General features: G+C 45.6%; 1 protein-coding gene across 1 annotated transcript in view; it reads right to left on the minus strand.

The window, feature by feature from the left end:
- Window positions 1-21,827, minus strand: part of TAF2 (TATA-box binding protein associated factor 2) — a 377,955-nt gene that overhangs the window by 282,320 nt on the left and 73,808 nt on the right. The window contains exon 8 of the mRNA XM_030218511.1: window positions 4,988-5,101. Coding sequence (XP_030074371.1) covers window positions 4,988-5,101 — 114 coding nt within the window. The remainder of the gene's footprint in view (window positions 1-4,987; window positions 5,102-21,827) is intronic.

The raw sequence follows: 21,827 nt of genomic DNA on the forward strand, positions 1-21,827 counted from the left end.
GAATCTGTTGCCACATTAACCGTTCGGTAGTCCATAGCAATCCATTGTATCAATGCATCAGTCATTGCATCAGCTTTCACCTTACAACAGTTTATTTTCTGAAGAAACTTTCAATTTTCCAGTTATCAGATGAATCTGAAGTTCCAGGAACCAAAGCTTTTAAAGAGTGAACAAAAAGATATTTGCTTTTAAAGTGGTAAGTCAGCGCAGTGAGGCTTTGATGTATTTGAGATCCTTACCATAGTATTTGCAAACAACCACCTTGTATTTGAAACAAAAGACACCATTCAGCAAAACTTTATCGTTGTCCACAGCTATTTTGTTTCTTCATAGATGTGAGTGGGGGGGGGGGGGGGGGGGGAAAGGATCCCAACTTTGAGTAGGGTAGGCAGCACGAGCAGCACTAGCAGCTCTGAGTGGGGTCTGCGGCTCCGAGTGATGGCAGGAGATGTCCCCGCACAACCTGATCTCTGTCATGCTCCTTTTTTTTTTTAACCTTTGCTGTCTGGTGATTTTATTTTTATAATCATCTTCCCTTCCCCTCTCCTCCCCTCCATGGGCACCATCTCATCCCTACCCTCCATCCATGATTTTATTTTTATTACATTTGTACCCCGCGCTTTCCCACTCATGGCAGGCTCAATGCGGCAGGCAATGGAGGGTTAAGTGACTTGCCCAGAGTCACAAGGAGCTGCCTGTGCTGGGAATCGAACTCAGTTCCTCAGTTCCCCAGGACCAAAGTCCACCACCCTAACCAGTAGGCCACTCCTCCACTCACTATGATCACTATCTTCCCTTCTCTTTTTCCTTCCCTCCCCTCCCTTCTATGGCCACCACCTTCCTTCTTTGGTTCTTCTACCACCTATTTCCAGCATCTGCCCCTCTAACCCCCTCCCCCCTCATGCGATCTGCAGCTTTCTTTCTCTCTCTGCCTTTTTTTTTCCCCCCGGCACCTCTTCTTACCTCTCCCAGTATTCCAGCAACCCTCTCTCCTCTGCACGCTCCTTCTCCCTGCTCCTCATGTCCCTTGGTCTTGACTGCTACAGGGAAAGCAAGCTTCTTCTTACCAGGCGCCAAGCCTCTCTCTGTAACAAAACATTCTGTCAGAGGAGGCAGGCACTATCTCTTACCATCTCCCTCCCTCCCCCCCATTGGCACTATCTTCTTCCTTCTCTTGACACCATCTTCCTCCCATTTCTCTCCCCTCCCTTCCACGGGCCCCATCTACCACTTCCCCTCCCCGGTACCATCTCCTCCCATCTCCCTCCCCTGGCACCATCTCCTCCCTTCCCCCTCCTCTCAAGTCACCATTTTTTCCACTTTCCTCCCCTCCCTTTCATGGCCACAATCTCCCTTCTTTAATTCTTCCATACCCTATTTCCAGCATCTGCCCCTCTAATACCAACACCCCCCCCCCCCCCAACATCTCTCTCTCTCTCTCTCTCTCTTTTCCTCTTTCTACCATCGCGCTCCACCTAATGCTTCTCTCTCTCTTTTTCCTCTTTGTCTTGCCATGGTCCCTTCTCCCCCCTGGGTCTACATCTTTCCATCTCTCTTTTTATCCTTGGGTCTCACCCAGCAGCTCCTCAAGGGCACGATGCCTCCTCACGGCGCAACACAAGGAGGTAAGAGATTGAGCAGCTCCTAACATGCAGCAGTTCCTTCTCCTTGCCTCACCTGCCCAAAGCCTCTGTAACAGGATGTTCCGCCCCCTTTGACAGAACTTTCTGTTACAGAGAGACTTGGAGCACATAGAGGAAAGGGGGCTACCGGAGTGTCGGAGAGGTAAGGTCTCAGCAGAAAAATAAGAGAGAGAGACTTGGACAAGTGCTCATTTAACTGCGAGTTAAACATTTAACACGTTAATCACATTATTAACGCATTAAATGTACAGCCACTACTACTAATACTACTATTTAGCATTTCTATAGCGCTACAAGGCGTACGCAGTGCTGCACAAACATAGAAGAAAGACAGTCCCTGCTCAAAGAGCTTACAATCTAATAGACAAAAAATAAAGTAAGCAAATCAAATCAATTAATGTGTACAGGAAGGAGGAGAGGAGGGTAGGTGGAGGCGAGTGGTTACAAGTGGTTACGAGTCAAAAGCAATGTTAAAGAGGTGGGCTTTCAGTCTAGATTTAAAGGTGGCCAAGGATGGGGCAAGACGTAGGGGCTCAGGAAGTTTATTCCAGGCGTAGGGTGCAGCGAGACAGAAGGCGTGAAGTCTGGAGTTGGCAGTAGTGGAGAAGGGAACAAATAAGAAGGATTTATCCATGGAGCGGAGTGCACGGGAAGGGGTGTAGGGAAGGACGAGTGTGGAGAGATACTGGGGAGCAGCAGAGTGAGTACATTTATAGGTTAGTAGAAGAAGTTTGAACAGGATGCGAAAACGGATAGGGAGCCAGTGAAGCGACTTGAGGCGACATGAGCCCTTACGTGCAGGATGTCAGACTCACAGAAACAGAATGAAGGAAGAAGAGGACCTCGGCTGGCGGGGGTTGGAGTCCCCAACCAGCAAAGGTAGCAGACGGTGACGGCGGGAGGGGGGTCAAGAGGGTCATCGGCAGGGGGGTCCAGGGCCAAATCTACTGGGGTCAGGGGCCCAGGCCCCCATGGCCCCAAGTAGCTACGCCCCTGTCTCCAACAATTACAACTCACCTGCGTAACACTTATCTATCCAAAGGTTTAAGAACTAACAAAAGAAACACAATCTGCAGGCACCCCCCCCCCTTCCAAATTCCTCCCTCCTTGATCAACTACCAGGAGAACATATAGAGTAAAACCCCAGAATATTAGTGTAGGATGTTTCTCTGAAAAGAAAAACAAGAATATGAACATGCAGTTTGCAACCCTGCACTCTTTACTCTTTCCAAAAATACTAGGACTAGTGGGAATGCAATGAAGCTACAAAGTAGTAAATTTAAAACAAATCAGAGAAAATATTTCTTCACTCAACGTGTAATTAAACTCAGGAATTCATTGCCAGAGAATGTGGTAAAAGCAGTTAGCTTAGCGGGGTTTTAAAAAAGGATTGGACAGCTTCCTAAAAAAAGTTCATAAGACATTATTAAGATGGACTTGGGGAAAATCCACTGCTTACTTCTAGGGATATTACTGCCAAACAACGCAGCTAACTCTGCTCAATGTCACAACTACCAACAAAAAGAGTAAGCAGAGTGCTAAGGGATAATCATATGGTGGAGTTTATAGGTAAAGTCTCATAAACTAGCAGCAATTATCGTTGAATTTCTTTTACGCTGCTTTGTTATAATCATAGACTTTTACCCGCCCTCCTACCATTGACTGAGCTACCCAGCACGCTTATCTTCAACTGTTTTTCAGCAGAGAGTAGGATTGCGTGGCCAGTATTCTCAGTGGAGGAGGGTAGTTAGTGGGGTCCCGCAGGGGTCTGTGCTGGGTCCGTTGCTTTTTAATGTATTTATAAATGACCTAGAGATGGGAATAACTAGTGAGGTAATTAAATTCGCCGATGACACAAAATTATTCAGGGTTGTCAAGTCGCAGGAGGAATGTGAACGATTACAGGAGGACCTTGCGAGACTGGGAGAATGGGCGTGCAAGTGGCAGATGAAGTTCAATGTTGACAAGTGCAAAGTGATGCATGTGGGTAAGAGGAACCCGAATTATAGCTACGTCTTGCAAGGTTCCGCGTTAGGAGTTACGGATCAAGAAAGGGATCTGGGTGTCGTCGTCGATGATACGCTGAAACCTTCTGCTCAGTGTGCTGCTGCGGCTAGGAAAGCGAATAGAATGTTGGGTGTTATTAGGAAGGGTATGGAGTCCAGGTGTGCGGATGTTATAATGCCGTTGTATCGCTCCATGGTGCGACCGCACCTGGAGTATTGTGTTCAGTACTGGTCTCCGTATCTCAAAAAAGATATAGTAGAATTGGAAAAGGTACAGCGAAGGGCGACGAAAATGATAGTGGGGATGGGACGACTTTCCTATGAAGAGAGGCTGAGAAGGATAGGGCTTTTCAGCTTGGAGAAGAGACGGCTGAGGGGAGATATGATAGAAGTGTATAAAATAATGAGTGGAATGGATCGGGTGGATGTGAAGCGACTGTTCACGCTATCCAAAAATACTAGGACTAGAGGGCATGAGTTGAAGCTACAGTGTGGTAAATTTAAAACGAATCGGAGAAAATTTTTCTTCACCCAACGTGTAATTAGACTCTGGAATTCGTTGCCGGAGAACGTGGTACGGGCGGTTAGCTTGACGGAGTTTAAAAAGGGGTTAGATAGATTCCTAAAGGACAAGTCCATAGACCGCTATTAAATGGACTTGGAAAAATTCCGCATTTTTAGGTATAACTTGTCTGGAATGTTTTAACGTTTGGGGAGCGTGCCAGGTGCCCTTGACCTGGATTGGCCACTGTCGGTGACAGGATGCTGGGCTAGATGGACCTTTGGTCTTTCCCAGTATGGCACTACTTATGTACTTATAAACTCCACCATATGATTCTCCCTTAGCACTCTGCTTACTCTTCTTTTTGTTGGTACTTCTAGGGATAAGCAGAGTAAAATGTATTGCACTGTTTTGGGATCTTACCGGGTACTTGTAACCTGGATTGGCCACTGTTGGAAACAGGATGCTGGGCTTGACAGACCTTCGGTCTATCCCAGTATGGCAACACTTATGTACTTATGTGATATAATATTGCTGGTAGCTGAACTGTCAAATAACTTAAAAAGCTTTCAAACTTCATTACTTTTGCAAAGACCAAGTCAATACAAACTGCTTCATTAGTTGAATCAATAATAAAGCTTAGTGTTGTTTTTCATTAATAATAGAAAACCTAAAACAAAACTTTCACACACTGTTCACTGTACCAAATCCAGTGTTGATTTAATTTATATTCCACATTGTGGGTATGATTTTTCTTATCCCCTGAGACAACTGCTAAGTATAAGAACATTTTCTAGGTTTCTTTTAAATGTTACAGTTCTCTATTATTTACTTACCAAGACATTCTGGATATAAAGCAACCAAAAAACTGCTGGGCCAGGGACTGAGCTAAGCACCTTCGGGTCAATGGGGTTTGATCTATAATCATGGCACTGTGCAGAAGATTTGTGCTAGATTAAAAGAACATGAAGAAGTTAGAAAATTTTTCAAATGAAAAGGCACAAAGATACAATAGAACCACAAATACAAAATCAATCAGCAGCTAAAAACCTTTAAGTTAATCTACAGGTATGTTGCAAGGGGAGGGCTCCAAGCTAGGGTTACCATATGTCCTCTTTTACCTGGACATGTCCTCTTTTGGAGGACATGTCTGGGCAACCGGGCGGGTTTTGCCAATCTGCCCGTTTGTCCAGAAATCTGGACAAATGGGCAGATTGCTAGCCTCCCCTCCCCTTACTTACTACTGCCCTGGTGGTCTAGTGACCCTTTCTGCCTTCGGGGCAGGAAAGAGCCCCCTCTTTCCTGCCAGGAGCGCTGCCCTGCATGCATTTTTTTGTTTTTGTTACATTTGTACCCCGCGCTTTTCCACTCATAGCAGGTTCAATGCGGCTTACAATTATATACAGGTACTTATTTGTACCTGGGGCAATGGAGGGTTAAATGACTTGCCCAGAGTCACAAGGAGCTACCTGTGCCTGCAGTGGGAATTGAACCCAATTCCCCAGGACCAAAGTCCACCACACAAACCACTAGGCCACTCCTCCACCCCCTCTTTCCTGCCCGGAGCGCTGTCCTGCATGCATCCTTCCTGTTTGTGATCTCAGCGCCAATTCAAAATGGCCACCAAGAGTTGAAGTGACCTCGCAAGACTTCAACTCTCGGCAGCCATTTTGAATTGGCGCCGAGATCACAAACAGAAAGGATGCATGCAGGGCAGCGCTCCGGGCAGGAAAGAGGGGGCTCTTTCCTGCCCCGAAGAGGTCACTAGACCACCAGGGCAGTAGTAAGGTAAGGGAGGGGGGGGAGGGGGAGTGACAGGGTGTGTAACAGGGGGGAGGGGAAAATGTGACAGGGGCGGAGCATGAAATGGGGTAGGGGCAGGGTGTGAAAGGGGGTGGGGCATGTGTCCTCCTTTTTGGGGGACAAAATATGGTAACCCTACTCCAAGCAGCTTGATTGCTCTGTGCTCCAAGCTTAGAGGGGTACCACACTGCTTTTTGAAGCAGTCCATGCAAACATACGAGTCTGAAAGGGTGGGGGAAGGAGCCAAAAGCAACCCTTGCCTGAATGCTGTATTTTGCACCTGCCTTTCAAATCTGTCCTTCAAGTCTGCCTTTCAAGTCTGCCCAATGTTACTCCTGAACATTACCTCCTACAAAAACATTTGTTCTAATACTGTGTAAAAACAATATTTTAAAATCCTACAAAATTCTGCCTAACATCCAGCCAATATTCAAAATGATTTAAATAGGCAGCAGAGGCTCCTGTCTGCTTAAATCACCTGTGTCTGCCTACCCCCCCCCCCCCCCCATAATCAACAGAAGTAAACCAGCCAGTGCCGCTGAACACTGTCTCTGACTATCCATAAAAAAAATTAATGGGCAGGGGGACTTCCGGTGGAGCAAAGAATCAGGATGTTAGCATCTGAGTTCCTGCACCACCCCAGATAAATCAGCAGATTATCAGCAATATCCCACCCCGTTCAGGCACTAAGATTGGGATAATACTCAACTGAGAGTATTAAGGCACAGACCGAAGAGGAGGGGTTACAGGGTAATACATACAGGATAGAGAACTTCTGAATTCTCAGATATTGCCAGAACAGGTAGAATGGGCAATCAAGCAAAGCCCCTTGGCTAAGGCCCCGGGACCTGGCAGTTTTAGAGCTGAATTTTATAAACTAATGGGAGGGGAAATCAAAAGCCTGCTCACTGGGATATCCAATAGGGTGATGAACCGAGCTACACAACTGAGTTGCACAATTGCAAAGAATTTATGGAGAATTAACAACATCACTGGAATACAGGGATAGAGTGGGGCAACCCTCAAAACTATTAGTTTTGACACTGAAAAAGCGTTTCACAGAGTGAACTGGGAATTTTCTTAGACGCATATGGTATCGATGCACGTTTTGTGGCTATGATTTAGGCTTTGTACTCATCTCCATTAGCTGCTCTACTAATTAATAGCCTTTGGACTCATCCCTTTTCTATCTGTAAAGGGACAAGACAGGGATATCCGCTGTCACCACTGCTTTTGTCATTACCTTGAACCCACTGATACAAAATATCCAAAATAATCCTGAAATCCAAGAAGTACAGTTCGGTACTCTGTCTTTCAAAGTTGTGGAATTTGCCGATGATATTTAGTACACCTAACTAATCCACAGGAATCATTAGGGTTGCTGCCAGAAGCAATTAAAGATTATGGAGATTATGAAGGCCTTAGGCTTAATTTAATGAAATCAGAGGCCTTGCAGTCCTCGGGGATAGCACAACAGGCTTGGGAGGGGACATTTCCACTGCAATGGGCAAGACATTCTTTTAAATATTTAGGAATTTAGCTTACGACCTCATCCTCAGGACTATACACCCTTAATATAGCAAAATTACTAGACATAACAAGTAGAGGAGTGTGGTAGCCATGTTAGTCCACTCTTAAGGTTATCAATAGAAATCAAACAAAATAAAACATGGAAAAGAAAATAAGATGATACCTTTTTTATTGGACATAACTTAATAAATTTCTTGATTAGCTTTCGAAGGTTGCCCTTCTTCCTCAGATCGGAAATAAGCAAATGTGCTAGCTGACAGTGTATATAAGTGAAAACATCCTGTTAGTGAGGCAGTGGGCAAAAGAGATTAATTCTGAGAAATCATATTAAGTGTTAATTCTGCTTAAAAATCTGGTGTTTAAAAGTTTGGTTTAGTTCTGCAAGTGATGGAGGAATGGCAGATGGTTTAGATTACTTAGAAAGTCTAGCTTTGGCTAAGCTAAAGGTTAGAAAGGTCAGTGAGAAATGAAACTCTGTCCCTTGTGATTGATGGATTGCTAAATGCTGGCACATCTGTATACTATTATGAATGAACAAAGCATGAGCCAGACATGCTGTAGTTTAAAAGTAGTTTAAAGCTGGTTAAATAATTCTAGATATAAATGAGTTAGATTTTAGAAGTTCTTGATATGTAGATTTGTTATAAGGAATATTGATTCTGTGTATTTTAGAATATGTTTTTCTGTGTAATTAATAAGTTTTGTTTCTGTGTAGAATGTCTGTTCAACTCAGTGTTGCTTTCTAAGCAAAACTGTAGTTGAAGAGATCAGCATATGGTTTGACTTAGCCATAGTTCTGGCTGGTTCAATGTATGAAGCTAATAAGTGAAAGAGGTCAGAGAAGTCAGCTCTCTTCTCCTTGATTGATTAGCTAAGTATAGGAATGGTTTTGAAAGTAATAACAAACTATAGCTGTATGCTATTAAGTAAGACTGGCCCTTGACCCCTTAATGAATGCCAGAGTCCAGTTAGCAGTTTAAGCTATGGCTGGGATTATGTGAATAATAATAAAATGTAAGAGACTGGTGCCAAATTGTCTAGCATGAGAGGCTTCAGGTCATGGGTCAGTTTAGAATGTCTGGAACCTATGTAACTGATATTTTTAAAGTAATGATTGGCTGAGGCAAGGTAACCAATCTATTCTTTACCATCTGGAAAGTAAGGGGGGCTAGAGAGGGGGATAGCACTGTATTTAAGTGGGAGCAGAAGCAGCTTACGTCAGAAAGAGAGCAGAAGGAACAGACAGGAGAAAGAGAGCAGAAGGAACAGACAGGAGAAGGAGAGCTGAAGGAAGACAGACAGAAGAAGAAGAGAAGCAGCTGAGACAGAAGCCATAACATCCAAAGAGCTGAGAGAGAGAGAAGAGAGCTAGAACTGATGTCCTGCTTTGTTTGCTGGCAAATAAAGAAGATTTCTCCCTCATTCTGGTGTGTGCTGCTTGACTCCTGAAATACCACAGATTCTGCTAACAATAGGGGTAATTCATGCATCCATTCCTGCAACAATTCTTGGTGTCAGAAGTGGGATTTCGAACCCTGCAGCGATTTCTGGCACCCAACTGACTGAGGAACATTCGCCGGGTATGTATTCTGTATTCTGTATTGTAATCCTAGCTAGGAAACTGTAAACCAGCCCCTCAAAAATTGAGGGAAGGGGAGTCTGATCAACTCTCAGCGAAGGCCTTAGTAGCTTTTAGTCTAGTGGAGATTAGAAGCGAAACCGCTTGAGCTTATCTGTATCTGAGAAATTTGAAATTGTTGGGTGGGATTTTCTGTATGGAATGTGTGATGCTTGAATGTTAAATGAGTGCGGACTTCTTATAACTGCGTTTCCAATTAACGCGAGTTCAATTGGCCAGTGACAGAAGGAAGCGATTGTTGTCTGTCTTACCTTGTGTCTCGAGAGTGTGGACCCCTTACTGCACTCTCAAAAACTCCTTCCCTTTTTGTGTGTTGTAACTGTAAGCATTATGGGAGGGAAATCGTCTAGACAAATTGATACTCCCCTAGATTGTATGCTTAAGAATTTCAAAAAAGGATTTTTAATTAATGATTATGGACAGACTTTAAGCTCAAGTACTCTAAGAACCTTGTGTGAAGTTGAGTGGCCATCTATGGGAGTGGGGTGGCCCTCTAGTGGCAGTTTAGATATTGAAGTAATCCGGAAGGTCTACAGCATAATTGTAGGAGAACCAGAATATTCTGAACAACTCCCCTATATAGATTCCTGGGACAGCCTTGTGACTGACCCTCCCTCTTGGTTGAAAACTTATATGGGATCCCCAGTAAAATTCATGTTAGGCCGCGTTCAAAGAAAGATTAGAAAATCTAAACTAGAAGAGGGAAAGAGCCCCAGGAAGCCTACCACCCAATCGGTGGCTTCCGCCCCTACCCTGCCCGAGAAACCCATACTCTCTGATGACCCCTCAGACCTTGAGCCACCACCTTATGGCCCATTGTTGGGGTTCCGTGCCACCCCCAGAGATCCACGCCGCCCAGCCCAAGCCTCTCCAGCACAGGCTTCTCCGGATAGTTCCTCCCCTTCTGTGCAAAACCCGCCATATCCTAGGTTGGACTTTTCATCCGGCCTCTACCCTTCTGTGCCACATCCTTCCCTGCTAACCTCCGAAGACCCGCTTTGGGCTCCACTCCCTGACTCCTCAACTCCCGACAGCCCAGCCTCTCCTTCTAATACCCCTCCCCACTCATCAGGGGCCCGGCATCCCTTTCAATGGACTGAATCACCTGTGACCACCTCTCAGTCTATGAGTACCCCTCCCCATCCCTCACGGGTTCAACACACCTCCACTGAATGGGTTAGACCTGTTGCAATCACCTTTGAGCATGATAGGAGGGTAGCTCCTAGCTCTACCTCAGGTTCCATTCCCACCTCCTCGAGAGTTCTGCCCCTGCGTCAGGTAACCACCACTCGACCGGATCCTAATAATGAGGGCCAGGTTATGCAGGCACAGGCCTACCAGTATGTACCCTTCACAACCACCGATCTCCTGAATTGGAAGACGCATTACCCCTCTTATACTGAAAAGCCTCAGGCAGTGGTGGACCTAGTGGCTAGCATTATGGCCACCCATAACCCAACCTGGACTGATTGTCAACAACTTCTCCTGACCCTCTTCACAACTGAGGAGAGGCGGAAGATTTTGCAAAATGCTGAGGCCATCACGCGAGCGCGTGCCCCCGAGGGGACACAGAACCTAGAGGAATGGGTTAGAGCTCGGTTCCCTCGCGCAGCTCCAGCTTGGGATCCAAATAATGAGCAGCACTATGAACTGTTGTCTGGCTATTGCCGGGACTTGCTGGAAGGTATGAGGAAAGGCATAAAGAGGCCCATTAATCTGGCAAAGGTCTCTGAAATTCTCCAAGGGGCAACTGAATCCCCTGGGGCCTTTTTAGAGCGACTAATTGAAGCCTACAGAACATACACCCCATTTGACCCTGAGGCACTAGAAAACCAGAGAATGGTGAATAGTGCATTGGTGGCCCAGAGTATGCCAGATATCCGGAAGAAGTTGCAGCGTCAGGAGGGATTCGCAGGGATGAATACCACCCAGCTAATTGAGATCGCAACCAAGGTTTTCATTAATAGGGATCAGGAGGTGCGCCGAGAGGCTGACCGGAAGATGCAGAAGAAGGCCGACCTTTTAGCGGCAGCCATTACTAATTCCACCCTTAACCGAGGTCGACCTCTAGCTAATGGGAAGCCAAAGTGGGACCCCGGACCACCAGCCAGGCCCCGAGATTCCTTCAATCAATCCCGGCTAAGGGGGGAGAATCCCAGACCAAGATTGGAGAGGGACCAGTGTGCCTACTGTAAGGAAAGAGGGCACTGGAAAGATGAATGAGGCGCCAGGGACTGAGAAGGGGACCAGGAGATCGAGGAAGCCGAGGCCGAGTTCGAGAGGGAAGATATGAGCCTGCTGAATCTGACATCATTGGGATAGCCGAGATGGCAGAATGGGACGAATAGGACAGACCAGGTTCCTACAAACTGGGCTCCCAGGAACCTATGGTCAAGTTAACTATAGGGAGCCGCTCAATTCCATGCATGATTGATACAGGAGCTGAACATTCTGTTGTGACGGAGCGATTAGCGCCTGTGTCTGGAAAAACTGTCCGAGTGGTGGGAGCCACGGGGGTGCAGAACCGGAGGCCCTTCCTGACGACCCGTAGATGCCAATTAGGCTCACACATAGTCACTCATGAATTCCTGTATATGCCAGACTGTCCAATCCCTTTGTTAGGTCGAGACCTGCTGTCCAAGCTTAGGGCCCAAATTTCCTTTGACTCTGATAGCCAGACTTCAGTCTCCTTTCGGCCCCCGATATCCAGCCCTAAGGGTATATTGAGTTTCTGCTGCCCCCTTGAAGAAGAATGGCGGCTGCATCAGTCGCATGGCCAAGTTGACCTACCCCTGGTAGACAGCTTTCAGGTCAGTGGGGTATGGGCAGAAGATAATCCCCCAGGGTTGGCCCGAAATATTCCTCCTGTCCATGTAGATTTACTTCCAAGTGCCCGGCCAATCCATCTTCGCCAATACCCAATTCCCCGAAAGGCTCTGGAAGGGATTCAAGCACATCTGAATCGTTTGTTATCCCATGGAATTATTCGACCTTGCCAGTCTCCATGGAATACGCCACTATTGCCAGTTCAGAAGCCAGGGACTGAGGACTACCGGCCAGTCCAAGACTTACGAGTGGTCAACAAATCCACTATTTCATTACACCCTGTAGTGCCTAATCCATATGTCCTGCTGGGATTGATACCTTCTGGAGCTACCCATTTCACGACACTAGATTTAAAAGATGCCTTCTTTTGTATTCGGGTGGCCCCCGCCAGTCAACTGCTTTTTGCCTTTCAATGGGAAAACCCAGTAACAGGAAGGAAGCTTCAGTATACATGGACCCGCCTGCCACAGGGGTTCAAGAACTCCCCCACCATTTTTGGGACAGCCCTAGGGCAAGACCTTAAGACTTTTAAATCTGAGCCTTCCAGGCGAGTTTTACTCCAGTATGTAGATGACCTCCTGATTGCAGCAGTGACTCAGGAAGAGTGTTTTGAGGCTACCAGAGAATTGCTGGAGCTACTCTTGGATGCAGGTTATAAGGTCTCACGCTCAAAGGCCCAACTCTGTCAGTCAGAAGTGAAGTATCTGGGCTTTTGCATTTCCCAGGGAAGTCGGAGACTGGATGTCAGTAGGAAGCAAGCAGTTGCTGCAATTCCCCAACCCAAGTCCAGAAGGGAAGTTAGGGAATTTCTGGGAGCAGCCGGATTCTGCAGAATTTGGATTCCAAATTTTGCATTGATGGCGAAACCCCTTTACCAGGCCACAAAGGGGGGTGAAAAGGAACCATTTGAATGGGGACCTACTGCTCAACAATCCTTCATTGCCATAAAGAAAGCCCTACTCCAAGCCCCTGCGTTAGGCCTTCCTGATGTGGAGAAACCTTTCTCATTGTATGTCCATGAGCGACAGGGGGTTGCTCTGGGTGTGCTGACCCAGATGATGGGATCCTGGCAGAGGCCTGTTGCATACCTGTCTAAACAGCTGGATGGAGTGGCTAAAGGATGGCCAGCCTGCATGAGGGCCATTGCAGCAACAGCCTTACTGGTCCAGGAAGCTGATAAGCTGACCTTGGGGCAAGAACTGGTTGTTAAAGTCCCCCACGCAGTTCTTACCCTCATGGAGTATAAGGGCAACCACTGGTTTACAAATAACCGTATGGTTAAGTACCAAGCTAGCTTGTGTGAGAATCCACGGATACACCTGGAAACAGTGGCTACATTCAATCCTGCTACTCTTTTGCCAGCATCTGAGGGACCACCGGATCATGACTGTATCCAAACCATGGATGAAGTGTACTCCAGTCGACCAGATCTTAAAGATGTTCCTTGGAGGGACCCAGATGTAATTTATTTCACAGATGGAAGCAGTTACGTGGAGAACTCCAAGCGATTGGCAGGCTATGCTGTGGTGACAGAGGACAAGGTGATAGAAGCAAGAGCCCTGCCCCAGGGAACTTCAGCCCAGAAAGCAGAACTTGTGGCCCTCATACGAGCTCTGGAGCTAGCAGCAGGACTGGTAACCAACATTTATACTGATTCCAAGTATGCCTTCACAACTCTACATGCTCATGGAGCTTTGTATAAGGAAAAGGGACTCATAAATGCCGCAGGCCAACCTGTTAAGTATGGACCTGAAATACTTCAGTTGCTAGAGGCTGTTTGGGCCCCTAAGAAGGTAGCTGTCATTCACTGCAGGGGACACCAAAGGATAGATACTCCAGTGGCCCGAGGAAACCGCCATGCTGATCGGGTGGCCAAGGAAGCTGCTCGAGGACCTTTAGCAAGTACTGTGACCCCCCTGTTCCAAATTCGACTGCAAGAATGGACACCTATGTATACCCAAACGGAAGAGAAATGGGCTCAAGAGGAAGGTGCAGTAAGGAGACCTGATGGCTGGTTACATCTCCCTGATACCAGAGTTCTGGTGCCACGCCACCTAGCTTGGCCTGTAGTGTCTCAAGCTCATGACCTATCACACTTAGGAAAAACAGCACTAGCTCGCCTACTCAGTCGAGTAGTGGTGCTGGAAGGATTGGATAGTCTGGTTGCCACTGCCTCTGCCCGATGTACTCTCTGTGCCCAGAATAATGCTCGTCAGGGACCCCGTATTCCACCAGGAGTTCAGTCCAGAGGACTAACACCCTTTGAGTCTCTAGTTATAGACTTCACAGAAATGCCCAGGAGCGGTAGGCTCCGATACCTCTTGGTCATGGTCTGTACCTTTTCTGGGTGGGTGGAAGCATATCCTACAGTCACTGAGAAAGCCACAGAAGTAGCTCGAGCCCTCCTTAGGGATGTCATCCCCAGGTATGGACTGCCCCTTGCCATAGGTTCAGATAATGGTCCCGCCTTTGTTGAAGCTACACTTCAGGCCCTGTCCCGCGCATTGCGCATTACCTGGAAATTGCATTGTGCCTACCGTCCCCAGAGTTCAGGGCAGGTTGAGCGAGCAAACAGAACCTTGAAAAATAGCCTAGCAAAGATTTGTCAGGAAACCCAACTGAAATGGCCACAGGCACTGCCACTAGCCCTCTTCCGCCTCCGATGCACCCCAACTAAAGGAACAGCCCTCTCTCCCTTTGAAATTGTGTATGGGAAGCCCCCAGCCATTTTGCAGGGAATTAAGGGAGACATAGGGATTTTAGGGTCTGCCCAGGTGCAGGAGCAGGTAGCCCTCTTGGGCAAGATAATTTCTGAGCTTCAGTCTTATGTGAGAGAAATAAACCCTGTCCCCTTCCAGGCTCAGGTACATTCCTTCCTGCCAGGGGATAGAGTTTGGGTGAAAGACTGGAGGCTCCAGCCTTTGGGGCCCTGGTGGAAAGGACCTTTTACTGTTTTGCTTTCTACCCCTACAGCTGTGAAGGTCGCAGGGATAACTCCATGGGTCCATTGGTCTCGAATTAAGTCTGCTGATCAGACTGAGCCCAGCACGGATCAGACGGAGCCTAAACAGTGGAGAGCAGAAAGTGATCCAGCGGAGCCATTGAAGTTGCGCTTGACCCGAACCAAAGAATCTACTAGCTGAAAAGAAGGGTCAACTGCATACTGCAGGAGCTGCTGAACTTCGGCTTCACACTGAGACTCTTTCTTGTCCTGATTCTGGCTTTCTTGGAATTTGAGAGCTTGATCCTTGTCAGTTTAGGGTCTATCCCAACTGGTATAAGAACTCAAAGACTGAGAACATTATATTAGAATAATCTGTGACTAGCACAGACTGTTGGAATATTATTGCTTAATTAGTTGCTGTATTTGTTTTAGATTAGGAAGAAAGAAAATGTTAGTAGTTTGGATGCTTTTGTTGTTTTCTACTCCTTGCCTCCTTTTTCCTAATACCCCAACTCGCTCCAACCTTTGGTTACACTCAGTCCAGGAACTAATTAGCCAGGCAAAGATTACTTCCCCTTGTATTGTGTGTTCCCGATTTTCTCCTTATACTACAGATGTCCCAGCTGTTCCTGTCCCTGTGCAGCTCCCAGCTCTTATACCTCCCTACTTTTCGAGTTCAGGCCCTTGGAGCCAGGATTATACTTGGTGGTCCTTTTATAATGCTACTTCCCCCTCTGAATCTTCTCTAAGGCCAGTCTTTACGTCTCCCTATCCAGCTTCTGGAGTGTTTTGTTTAACAAGAAACATCTCAACTGTTCTTCCCATTCCCTGTAACTATACTAATGTTCTCCCAGAAAAAGGGGAATCTGTGTGGGTAGTCTCTCCAGGTACTCCTATGTGCCCTACTACCATACCTGCAGATTATGACCAAGGTGATTATCTGGCTCCTAACCTTACTACTGAGAAGACTATAGTGTCCCGGCCTATTTTCTACTTTCATAAGTCCCCGGGGTATGAAGGGTTTGCACCATATGAGCAGCCTGTCACAATTGGGGATTGGCACCTATGGTGTACAAAGTCTCCATTTCTTCTTAGTTCCCCCTGGGATAGGGGCTCGCATTATGGGCATCCTAGTGTCCATCCTGTGCCAACATTTATTGGGAACTTTCCTCGCCCTCTCCTTGGTCATTACTGGCTCTGTGATAATGTCCTCCACATGATTCTTCCCCCCACATATGAATTTTGTGTATTGGTAACCTTGAATTATTTTCCTAAAGTTATTCCTCTCCTCAAGCCACCATCCCAGCACCGCTCTAAGCGAGAGGCCTTGTCCTTACCTTCCTCCGTTGCCACAGAGGATGAGGCGATTGAATTAGCCCTCCAGTATATTAACTCTACTTATCCTCTGACTAAAAAGAGACTTGTAGCCCTTTCTGCTACGGCCTGGATTCCAATTGGGGGTCCGGTAGCGGGTATTACTGAACTGGGCATGGCTACCCGGAGACTTCAGTCTCTACTCCATGTTTTAGTTCATGAGCTGAACGTGGTAGTCAATGCATTGCAGGATCAAATTAATGAATTAAGTATAGTTTCTCGGTATAACCGTATGGGTCTTGACTACCTCTTTGCAGCCCAGGGTGGCCTCTGCACAGTGCTAAATTCTTCAGAGTGCTGTACTATTGTCATAAATAGGACGCATGTAGTTAGGCATGCTATGGATAAAGTCCTACAGTTGGCCAGCCTTAATGTGGAGGATTACCGAGGAGGATTAGACCTTACCTCCTGGTGGTGGTCATTGACCTCCTGGATACGTCCTTTGTTTATTTCCCTAATAGTTTTAGTTTTAGCAGGGTTGTTGTTTTGTTTCCTGGCCTCATGTGCTTCGGCAGTATGCCGTCGAACCTTAACAAGTAGGGTAATGGTGATTCACAAGCCTATTCTTAGTTAGGATCACTATAATCTCCAGAGTTTGAGTTGTGAGACTTATCTCTGCATAAGCTGATTTTAGTCTCAAAGGGGGGAATGAGGCAGTGGGCAAAAGAAATTGATTAATTCTGAGAAATCATATTAAGTGTTAATTCTGCTTAAAAATCTGGTGTTTAAAAGTTTGGTTTAGTTCTGCAAGTGATGGAGGAATGGCAGATGGTTTAGATTACTTAGAAAGTCTAGCTTTGGCTAAGCTAAAGGTTAGAAAGGTCAGTGAGAAATGAAACTCTGTCCCTTGTGATTGATGGATTGCTAAATGCTGGCACATCTGTATACTATTATGAATGAACAAAGCATGAGCCAGACATGCTGTAGTTTAAAAGTAGTTTAAAGCTGGTTAAATAATTCTAGATATAAATGAGTTAGATTTTAGAAGTTCTTGATATGTAGATTTGTTATAAGGAATATTGATTCTGTGTATTTTAGAATATGTTTTTCTGTGTAATTAATAAGTTTTGTTTCTGTGTAGAATGTCTGTTCAACTCAGTGTTGCTTTCTAAGCAAAACTGTAGTTGAAGAGATCAGCATATGGTTTGACTTAGCCATAGTTCTGGCTGGTTCAATGTATGAAGCTAATAAGTGAAAGAGGTCAGAGAAGTCAGCTCTCTTCTCCTTGATTGATTAGCTAAGTATAGGAATGGTTTTGAAAGTAATAACAAACTATAGCTGTATGCTATTAAGTAAGACTGGCCCTTGACCCCTTAATGAATGCCAGAGTCCAGTTAGCAGTTTAAGCTATGGCTGGGATTATGTGAATAATAATAAAATGTAAGAGACTGGTGCCAAATTGTCTAGCATGAGAGGCTTCAGGTCATGGGTCAGTTTAGAATGTCTGGAACCTATGTAACTGATATTTTTAAAGTAATGATTGGCTGAGGCAAGGTAACCAATCTATTCTTTACCATCTGGAAAGTAAGGGGGGCTAGAGAGGGGGATAGCACTGTATTTAAGTGGGAGCAGAAGCAGCTTACGTCAGAAAGAGAGCAGAAGGAACAGACAGGAGAAAGAGAGCAGAAGGAACAGACAGGAGAAGGAGAGCTGAAGGAAGACAGACAGAAGAAGAAGAGAAGCAGCTGAGACAGAAGCCATAACATCCAGAGAGCTGAGAGAGAGAGAAGAGAGCTAGAACTGATGTCCTGCTTTGTTTGCTGGCAAATAAAGAAGATTTCTCCCTCATTCTGGTGTGTGCTGCTTGACTCCTGAAGTACCACAGATTCTGCTAACAATAGGGGTAATTCATGCATCCATTCCTGCAACATTAGAATATCAATGATATGCTTTGATGTCCCCATGCATACTTCCTACTCACCCCCCTCCTCCCACCCTGTCAGACTGTCATAGTAATGCTTGAATGTTTTCACTTATATACACTGTCAGCTAGCACATTTGCTTATTTCCGATCTGAGGAAGAAGGGCAACCTTCGAAAGCTAATCAAGAAATGTATTAAGTTATGTCCAATAAAAAAGGTATCATCTTATTTTCTTTTCCATGTTTTATTTTGTTTGATTTCTATTGATAGACATAACAACAAAACTGGAAAGTTGAACAGATTTACCTAACACTCTGGCAGGCAGAATCAGACTTATTCATAAGGTTATATTCCCCAAATGGTTTTATGTCCTGCAAACTCTGCCCCTCTAACTGTTGTAGAAAGATATTAGGCATTTGAACTGTTCTCCCAATTTTGTTAGGCTAAACATAAAACCAAATTAAAATTTTATTTTCTTCTGAGCAATTGGAGAAAAGGGGGCATGGGTCTCCTAAATATACACATCTACAATCGAGCTTGCTTACTCAGACATCTTAAAGATTTGTTATCTAGTAGTCAGTATTATATGACAATAGATTTAGAGATGGCGTACTATGTCCAGTAGAAAAACTGGGGACCTTCATGCCTGTGACCTGTAATGTTTTATTTTTCCCCCCATCAATGCATTTCCCTTGTTTGGCCAGCAGGTGGTGATAGACCTCTGCTTTATAGATGTTACCTTCCCCCACAGGAGAAAGAAGAAAACCCCTGTGGGAGAGTAACGTGCAGTGCCATTGGCCAGAAACCCCTTAGTGCTAGTGTTTTGGGTCCTGATTGGCCCTGAAGCCTAAGATCTAGCCAGAATGTGCTGGAATTTCTCCAGTCTCAGAGTGGGAGTGTGGAGAGTGAAGACCCATGCACTGAGACCCTGTTCAAATCCCATGAGCAGTTATTTTTCCTGAACTCCCCAGGTACTACTTAGTTAGTAAGACAATATTTAGCTAGTTTTAATGTTGATACCTGTTATTTTACCTGTTTCATTTTGCTGTTTACACCTTTTCACTGTTCTACCTTTTTGATAATAATAAACCTAATAGTTTGTTAGCTCTGTTGTCCTGGACTTACTAAGAATCCTGGTGGTTTGTGTTCTTGGTTTGTGGGTGTTTTCTAGGCACTGTGGGACCCCTGGGATTGTGGCACCAGTGTCCTTAGAAACCAACAGGGAAATAACTTGCGGTTGGGAGACTCGCCCAGAGGTGAGCAGAACCCAGTTGGTGGGCGGAGGCTATGCCAGTATAGGAGCACATGCACAGGTATAAGCAGACCCTCTAAGTGGCCGCAGAGTTAACCCCAGGTGGGTGCTAGGGGTAGTGCTTAGGCATTACGTGACATGCCCCTACTACTTTTCTTTTCTTTTTTCGCTACAGACCCTGTGTTCACTCCTTCCTAATGGGTTCAATCCCAGGTATGGATAATCCCTCCTTTGTAGCTTTGGAAGCAGCCGGGTGATGAACCTAGCTCATCTCATTACTGTGGAAGATAGGCTCTTTACCTTTGAGGAAGTTCAGGAATGCATTAGGGAAAGATGGGGAAACTGATTTCCCTATGCCCAATTGAATCACTATGTGCATTCCTTAAACTGGAGTAAAATAGTCCTTCATATGGGAGATAAGCTGTGTGCCTTTTTTCATGAGATCTCGGAGAGAAGGGTTTCCATTTCAGGATTACACCAGGAACTTTATAAATCAGAGACAGTGAAAGATATGAAGGGGATAAAACAGAGTTGGGAACAGGACATAGAGCACAGCCTTGGGGATTGGGGAATGTTAATCACCATCAAAGGTACCTTGGGGCTCACAACAAATGCTGGGCTACGAGAGTGTTATTGCAGAGTTTTACACGGAGCGTATTTTACACAGGTACAAATCGGGTGGTCTGGATTTGTCATTATGCATTAAATGTCTAGGGGCTGAGAACACATTCTACCACTCCTTTTAGACATGTCCAACGATTAAATTATTTTAGGGATCCATAACTTCAGTTTTTGATTATGTGATTCGGGATTCACCTAAACAACTTCTATTGGACAAGTCTGGAACATGTAAAGGGAGGGATAAAGGGGGCACTCATCTGACTGGCAAGATGTGTTTAATAGCTAGAAAATGTATTTTGCAATCTTGAACAATACCTGAGCCCCCCCCTCCCCCCCCCAGTTATTGGAAATAGAGGAATCAACTCCATCAACTCATGGAATGGGAAGCACGAGAAGCTTGAAGTTCCCCCCAAGTGCAAAAAACTGTTTGGGATGGACATCTCCATACAATGTCTTCAAGAGGAAGAATCCTTGTCCTGAATAAATTGTAATCAATAGGATGGGAACGATATGTTATGGAAGGGAGGGAAGGGAAGGCTTCCTCAGATTTACAGGTTGCAACTCGGATCATCAAGAACGTCAGAGGCCATAAGAACCAAAGCCACTGATGTTCACACTCTTGTGATGGACAATTTTGTGAAGGAAAAGTGGTGGTGGTGGTGGTGGTGGTGGGTGGGGAGCAGAAGGCTTATAACATCTAACTCAGTTTTTTAAATGTTTTTATTTCATACAAAATCAGTACAAAAACCAAATATATCTGTAAAAAATCAAGAAAAAGGGGCCGATGCACAAAAGTTCCTGTGAAGCACTGCTCGCTATTTCCACCTTGATAAAAATTATACCAAGGTGGAGGGGAGGTCACATGATGCTGTGCTAGTAAGCGGGCGCTGGTGGGATGGGCTCCTGGGCCCAAACCTCAAAAATTTACTTTTAGAGGGTGCATCTTGGATAAATACTTGGCTAACGCAAGGTTGTAACTTGAACCTGTGATCTGCAAATTGTTTCAGTCGGTTGGAGAAGATGGCGCTGCGAATGCCGCGACAAGAAAAAGAGAAACCGTGCCAGAGCAAGAGCAAGATGGCAGAGGATGGTGACCCTGGACATTCTTCAATCAACTCTGCCTGGGTAGAAGAGATTGTGACAGAAGTAAAACAGGCTATTGATACCTCGCTGGATAAGCGGTTGCAGTGTGTCACCGGTAAGCTAGACATTGTTGATGGCCGGTTAGAATAATTAAAGGGAGAATTCACTGCATATTGCCAGCGCGTGTAAGACTTAGAAGACCGCGTGCAGCAACTCTCTATGGGCAATGAAGATCTGCACAACAAGTTTCGTCAGTTGGAGGACAAACTGGATGACTTTGAAAATAGGTCACGAAGGGGAAACCTACGTTTGGTGGGTTTACCTGAAAAGATTGCTGAATCAAAGCTTCGGGGGTTCTTGGAGTCCAGTTTGGTCTCTACACTGCAACTACAATCTGAAGCGGAAGCGTTGCGTATTGAAAGAGCACATCGACTAAGCCCTCTTCGGCCTACAGAAGCTCGCCCTCGAGTTGTTATTTTTAAGCTCTTGAACTATGTGCACAAAACTGAAATTCTAAGGGCTATTAGGAGCAAAGGGACACATACTTTTGAAAATAAGCCAGTACTGTGTTTTCAAGATTTTTCATTTAGAGTCTCTCTATTGAGGAAGGCTTATACTCTGATATGTGCAGAGTTACATCAACGGCACATCCAATTTGCTCTTCTTTCCCGAGCCCGTCTTAAAGTGTTTACAGAGGGTAAACCGAACGTTTTTGCTCCAGAAGACAGGGCAAAAATATTTC

The sequence above is a fragment of the Microcaecilia unicolor genome, chromosome 1, assembly GCF_901765095.1.
Source record: "Microcaecilia unicolor chromosome 1, aMicUni1.1, whole genome shotgun sequence".
Classification (NCBI taxonomy): domain Eukaryota; kingdom Metazoa; phylum Chordata; class Amphibia; order Gymnophiona; family Siphonopidae; genus Microcaecilia; species Microcaecilia unicolor.